At 36.0% G+C, this 7,616-nt stretch overlaps 1 protein-coding gene across 1 annotated transcript; it reads left to right on the top strand.

The window, feature by feature from the left end:
* The first annotated feature begins 3,096 nt into the window (after positions 1-3,096).
* On the top strand, positions 3,097-6,584 carry LOC147068011 (mitochondrial coenzyme A diphosphatase NUDT8). The gene is made up of 2 exons (XM_085952230.1): positions 3,097-3,998; positions 6,453-6,584. Exon 1 carries the CDS (start codon positions 3,229-3,231, stop codon positions 3,949-3,951), a length of 723 nt encoding a protein of 240 aa, XP_085808356.1. The 5' UTR covers positions 3,097-3,228; the 3' UTR covers positions 3,952-3,998; positions 6,453-6,584.
* Positions 6,585-7,616: the final 1,032 nt, after the last annotated feature.

Raw genomic sequence — 7,616 nt, forward strand, 5'->3', positions numbered from 1 at the left:
AACTCTCGCCAACTGTCTCCAAATGTTTCCAACTGTCTTCAAGTGTCTCCAACTCTCGCCAACTGTCTCCAACTGTCTATAACTGTCTGCAACTGTCTTCAACTCTCATCAACTGTCTCCAACTGTCCCCAACTCTCGCCAACTGTCTCCAACTGTCCCCAACACTCGCCAACTGTCTTCAACTATCTCTAACTCTCGTCAACTGTCTACAGGAGAACTCTCGCCAACTGTCTAAAACTGTCTCCAGCTCTCGTCAACTGTCTCCAACTGTCCCCAACTCTCGCCAACTGTCTCCAACTGTCCCCAACTCTCGGCAACTGTCTTCAACTATCTCTAACTCTGGTCAACTGTCTACAACTGTCCCCAACTCTCGCAAACTGTCTCTAACTGTCCCCAACTCTCGCCAACTGTCTCCAAATGTTTCCAACTGTCTTCAAGTGTCTCCAACTCTCGCCAACTGTCTCCAACTGTCTATAACTGTCTGCAACTGTCTTCAACTCTCACCAACTGTCTCCAACTATCCCCAACTCTCGCCAACTGTCTTCAACTATCTGTAACTCTCGTCAACTGTCTCCAACTGTTTTAAACTCTCGCCAACTGTCTCCAACTCTTCCCAACTCTCGCCAACTGTCTCCAACTCTTCCCAACTCTCGCCAACTGTCTTCAACTATCTCTAACTCTCGTCAACTGTCTGCGACTATCTCCAACTCTCGCCAACTGTCTCCAACTGTCCCCAACTCTTGCCAACTGTCTTCAACTATCTCTAACTCTCGTCAACTGTCTGTAACTATCTCCAACTCTCAACAACTGTCTAAAACGGTCTCCAACTCTCAACTGTCTCCAACTGTCCCAAACTCTCGCCAACTGTCTCCAAATGTTTCCAACTGTCTTCAAGTGTCTCCAACTCTCGCCAACTGTCTCCAACTGTCTATAAATGTCTGCAACTGTCTTCAACTCTTGCCAACTGTCTCCAACTGTCCCCAACTCTCGCCAACTGTCTCCAAATGTTTCCAACTGTCTTCAAGTGTCTCCAACTTTAATTATCTTCAACTATCTGTAACTCTCGTCAACTGTCTCTAACTGTTTTAAACTCTCGCCAACTGTCTCCAACTCTTCCCAACTCTCGCCAACTGTCTCCAACTCTTCCCAACTCTCGCCAACTGTCTTCAACTATCTCTAACTCTCGTCAACTGTCTGCGACTATCTCCAACTCTCGCCAACTGTCTCCAACTGTCCCCAACTCTTGCCAACTGTCTTCAACTATCTCTAACTCTCGTCAACTGTCTGTAACTATCTCCAACTCTCAACAACTGTCTAAAACTGTCTCCAACTCTCAACTGTCTCCAACTGTCCCAAACTCTCGCCAACTGTCTCCAAATGTTTCCAACTGTCTTCAAGTGTCTCCAACTCTCGCCAACTGTCTCCAACTGTCTATAAATAAATGTCTGCAACTGTCTTCAACTCTTGCCAACTGTCTCCAACTGTCCCCAACTCTCGCCAACTGTCTCCAAATGTTTCCAACTGTCTTCAAGTGTCTCCAACTCTCGCCAACTGTCTCCAACTGTCTATAACTGTCTGCAATTGTCTTCAACTCACGCCAACTGTCTCCAACTGTCCCCAACTCTTGCCAACTGTCTTCAACTATCTCTAACTCTCGTCAACTGTCTCCAACTGTCCCCAACTTTCGCCCACTGTCTCCAAATGTTTGCAACTGTCTCCAACTCTCGCCAACTGTCTCCAATATCTCCGATCCTCCGATTCGGAAATCTCCGAATTCTTTAAAAAAACATGGGATATTATTGCTATAAATGATCTGGAAAAACAATAAACTCATAGGTATTAGAAATAGAATGTAATAAACATAAACGTCAAAGTGTTTACGCATGTTGAGGTTAGAAATATGACAGATGAAAAAAGCTCGAAAATGAACGTTCCATGTAGTATTTAATTGTTACATAAACATAGGAAATTATTTCTAGAAATGATTTAAAACATATAAGCTTACCTTTTTGTTTTCCTTCTTGTTGAATAGTGACAAATTCTGTTGCGAAAGGTATACAATATATTAGCTGTCACTTGAATGAACACGTAAGCACGAATGGCGAAATCGCGACATCACCCGAAAAAACGATGTTTTGTAAACAATATTTTCCAGTCGATAATAGTAGTACCTATCTACTAACAAATGATGCAGAAGAGCGGTTTGAATCTTTGCTTACTTGACTGCATCAAAATTTTTTCGAAAAAGTCAATAGATGGCTGAAAATATTAAATTAATTACGACCCGGAAAAAAACCGGAAATTTCCGTGTCCGGTATGATAAGGGTTATTAATTCGGAACGGAATTTCTTAAATTTGGAGATAATTTTTTTTTACAAAAAAGGTAAAAAGGATTCCTGAGTATTTTTTTTATCACTAAATAAAAAAGTTGTAAGTGCGAAAACAACGGGTACTATAACTTTACCGAAATACTACTTGAAAAATGTACCTACGATGTATGATATAAAACAGGTATAGTACGCCCAAAATACTATACTTTTGAATATCGGAAAAAATAAGTAAAAGTACTAAAATTTCGATATTTCCGTACTAGAAATCTGTAAAAAAAAATTGCTCGAAAAACGTAAAAATATCCCTTGACTTTGGTTTCAAAAAGAAATTTCTTGAATTCGTCGGTAAGCGTTTTTGGCTGGAAGAGGTACCTAAATAGAAAGGGGTCTCGGAATTTCTCAAAACCTCCGCTTTTTTTGTGAGGCAAAAATCCTATACATTTTCAACATGACGTGACGACGCGTACTATAGTTTTTGCCGAAATACTATTATTGGACCGTGTACTATATTTCGGTCAAAAAGATGGCAACACTGACACAAAGTGACACTCTGACATGACAGTTGACTGTCCAATTGTCAAAATATTATATTATTCGTTCGTGTTTAAATAGCAGTTTTTGATAATTTTATCTATTTTCCTGTTTCATAATAAAACATTGTCGATGTGTATAGTGGCTTCTTTCCGAAAGTGCTGTAATATTTCAATTACCTAATAATATAATAATTGGATGATATTTATTGGATTGCTATATTTTGGTTGCCTTGTCCTTGTCTCACTAAACCCAAATATTTAGCTCGCGATTAATACAGTGTCTGTGCTATAATTATCAGAAACATTTCCTCACTACGTCTGAATTCTTCATTTCGTACAATTAGACGAGGATTTTCAAAGAAAACATGTTGAAAGGACCTTCGTCCATTCAAATCAGTAGAAATGTACTGGTGAAAACAATGAGTTATTTTTCTGTTGAAAACTTCACATCGGATACAGCACGCGATAAATGTATGTCAAAATTGAATCAAATACCTATCGTCGACATAGGAATACCCATCGCTGAGAAGAAGGCGGCGGTGTTGGTGCCATTGTGCGTCGACAACGGCAAGATGTCTCTTCTCTATACGTTGAGGTCTATGAATTTGTCAAGTCATAAAGGCCACGTCTCATTTCCTGGCGGCAAATTTGATAGCACAGATATAAGTTTAACTACAACTGCTTTGAGGGAAACCGAAGAGGAACTCGGTATACCTAGAGAAATGGTAAATATATGGGGCGAAATATTTCCACTGCCGAGCAAAGACTATCAATTGTCAGTGACACCTATTATAGGTTTCGTTAAAGATTATAATACGATAAATCTGAAAACTAATCCTTCAGAGGTGGAAGAGGCGTTCACTGTGCCTCTCGAGGTGCTAGCTGATCCGCAGTATTACGGATATACCAATTTTAAAAGTGGAATTTCCTTACCTGTATTCATGGGCGGGAAACATAAAATATGGGGGCTTACAGCGATGATCACACATTTTCTACTCACTAGCCTTCTACCTTCGGAAGCATATAGTATGCAGTTTAAACCCATGGGTGGACCGGAAATGACAGTTAATACTAAATCAAAAGTCTAGATCTTAACGATGATACAGCGCTGCAGTATTCACTCATACTAATAAAGGTACTCATACTTTCATACTCTTTTCTCCCAAAATCTCCACAAAGGCATAATATAAACCACAGTCTGGGAGGGGGGACCTAAAAGTCCTTTATTACGAGAATCGCTTCTGAACCATTCCGTCAGCAACCATTTAGATATTATTCACATATATCATAGTAGTTTTTTTGGCCATATCAGAGTTTACCCCTGGTATTGCTATATCTGAATTTTCTGTATTGCACCCACTTTTGTATTTTTTTATTTTTATTTTTTAGAATTATTAATAACCATGTCCTTGCTTTTTCGTACAAGGTGGTTGTTAGTAATTTTGAACAATCACAAACACCCAGGCTTTGATAAAAACACATAAATATTTTTGTCATGATCCCACTTTTGTATTATAAGTTTTAATTTATTGAACAAAACTTATACACCGTTCACATGTGCATGTATTTACTGCTGACAGTACGTATTATCGTGGCCAGAAGTGGCGTGGAAGCTTCTGAATTTTCGAATTGAGAAATCGATAACTTTTACATTGATTGACGCGAAAAGCTTTGTTTGTTTTTGAAGCCTTTTGTGGTTATTGTAATAATGTTGATTGCTATTTGGATAATGATGCTTAATGTTAATATTTGGGCAATTATTATATTCTTCACACAACCTTATTATTCCAGTTGCAACATCAGATATTTCTTTTCCATTGACAATTATTCTCAGTAGATAGATTTGTAGTTGATGGAAAATTTTTTGTGTCAAACGTATTAGATTACTCCATTTTCATTTTTATGCGCGTTTATGAGCGTTGACCTAGAAATCTCCCAAAGACTCTTTATTCAAATTTCAGTTCACTAGAGCCTATCGTTTCGGAGCAATGGCAAACTTTTGGGCTTACTATAATGACTTTTTAGAATATACTATAATGTACTAGTCAACTTCAGGTATTTACCTAGCTTGGTTCAGATATGATAATGTTCTCGCACATGGATCTTATTGGCACAGAAAAAAAGGCTGTCAATGTTGTGTTAGAAGTTTGAACAGGTCTTGGGCAACCATTAAATAAACTCTATTCATCTATTATAACCTCTGCACTATGGAGGTCATGGCCCCCATAAGGGGGGAGGGACTGACAGGGCTCTGGAGGGGTCCGCCGTGGCGGGTTGATCACATAAGTAAGGTAAACATACATCAAAAATTTGCTTTAACAGTAAAAAAAAGTCGCCTGTGGCCTATTATACTTCATGACCATTAAGTAACATTTTAAATTATATAACAATGTAATTTTTGATTATTTCGTGTCGACACTCGACAAGTCCATGATTAAAGTAGATGTATTAAAAATAGAAAAAAATATTAATAATACACTCAATAGGTACCATTAATTTGAGCTGAACACACAATTTGAAATATGTTAATGTAGTGTGTCACACTGCCTTTAACCTTAGCAATAGGTAGGGGGCCCGCCAAAGATCCTAGTCTGAGGGCCTGCTTCAGGATGTGGGAGCCATGATGGAGGTTCATAGGTTCCGATTAGGAGCCGAAAAGTTAATGTAAATAAGTGTATTACTAAGCTCATTTTTTCAATATGAGAAATTCATTATTTATTTTATTTTATTTTGGGAAACAGATATGATAAAAATTCTAATATTATATTCCATAAGTAGGTATCCACAGCAATCATGAATGAATGGGAGTTTTAAGATACGGTATTCCTAGACTTGATACAAAATTATCCAAAGGACTGGTTGAAATGATGAAAAGAATCGACACCGATCATTTGTGATCTCGTTATAGTGTGGACTGTGGATAACAAAACCAATGCGGCATGTTAATTATCCTGAATCGATGGTTTCAGGTCTATATTTAGTACTTAAAAAATTTTGGAAACCTTTCTACAAAATTGCTTTTTGACATTTTTCTATTTATATGCCTCAGGTAGAGTTGGGTTTTGGGAATTTCCCGACGGGAATTCTCGAGAAATTTTCGAGATTTTTCAACCCGAATCTCGAGAATCTTTTCTCGGGATTCGGGATTTCTTTATTATCAAATATTAATTGAAAAAACGATTTTCTATTTTTCTATATGAAAAAAGTGAACAGAAAACACAAAACATTCAAAGACTGATCGGGGGGGGGGGGGGGGGGTGCATTTAACAAAAGTAAGCCAACGTCGGCTCAAATTTTTGCAATATCAGGGAATTTTGTGTCTCAAAAGCGTACTGTGTTTATTGAAATTCTATTTTAATAAGTAATATTTTGAATTATTTTTGTTTTCCTACTTCTATTTTGTTTGTCTTACATAAAAAAAAATCATATTTTTTTGGAATTTGCGTTTTTACGAAATCCCGAATCTCGAGATTGAGATTTTCTCGGGAAATACCCAACTCTAACCTCAGGTCCTTCATCTTTCATTGTTAATTTTTCTATAATTTTAAATATGAAATCAAATTAATTACTTACTATTTTACAATTTTAGGTGGGTGAAAAATATTTCCAACCCTATAATTCTACAGAAATATGAAAGTTAAACAATCATGGACGGGAAAACTAATTAAGATACCACTATTAAACGCTCTCCAGACATTTTGATTTGGTTGTACATCATTTATAAAATATTATTGTGTATGGTCATCCTTTGGACGTAGAGAAATATCACCCCAACACACCCTGTAGCAACCATTGGCATCAACGGGCGATGAAATCGGAAAGTTCAGAGGGTTTTTTGGATAATAACAGAACCATTGACCTACTTATTTAAGACAAAGTGTAGTGATACTCTTAACAGATTTACCAGAGGCATCTAGCGACGAAATAGGAATGATCGAATTTAATACACTTAATTTATATTTTTAAATAACACATAGAATAATCAATTAAATATTATTATTATACCATTATGTTAAAAAGAGAATGTAATTGAAAGATGTAATTTTTAATAAAGAAAAGTGTAATTTTGTTTGTGTTTATATTCTTGAAAAGAAAACTTTTATGAAATGTACGTTTGATGAACAAATTAATTTTATTATTATGTATCATTTTGTGCTCATTCTTTTGTTGTGGTTTTTTAATTTGTGAAAAAGCAGACTTTTCTAAAAAAAAATAATTGTATAACTTGAAATCCTTTGTATTTATATCAAAATTAAGTTCAGTATTCTGTTGCTAGATGCCCCTACTAGCATTAGACTCTTCCTTTAAGGATAGCTATTAATTTTATTGGCTGTTCATGTTATGTAATAATAGGTGCCGTAATGTTGCCATTTTTTGTATTCAGAAGTAAAAAGTACCAGTGCAATAATTTGTTAATAGTTTGTATGTTTACTAGATTAATATTCGTGACAAAGCATTGTAAAAACTTTTTTATATTCATATATATCGTTTCTGTTTGAAGGTCATAAAAAAAATAAAGTATAACTTTATCCAGCGTAAATTTCTGTACTTTTAATTTATTTTTTAGTTTAATTGAAACATATTTTTCTATACTGTTTATAGTGTCCAGTGATTTTTGCTTTGGGGAGGATATTATGATGAATTCAATAAATATGAATTTATAATCTTGAAACATTCAGAAAACATAATATGTTTATAATTTATAGCTGAATATTATCTATTAGAAAAAGGTACACCAGTCAAACCTCGCAAC

This window comes from Rhyacophila brunnea, unplaced genomic scaffold (assembly GCF_057557595.1).
Source record: "Rhyacophila brunnea isolate RB1 unplaced genomic scaffold, BYU_Rbru_1.0 scaffold_3, whole genome shotgun sequence".
Taxonomy (NCBI): domain Eukaryota; kingdom Metazoa; phylum Arthropoda; class Insecta; order Trichoptera; family Rhyacophilidae; genus Rhyacophila; species Rhyacophila brunnea.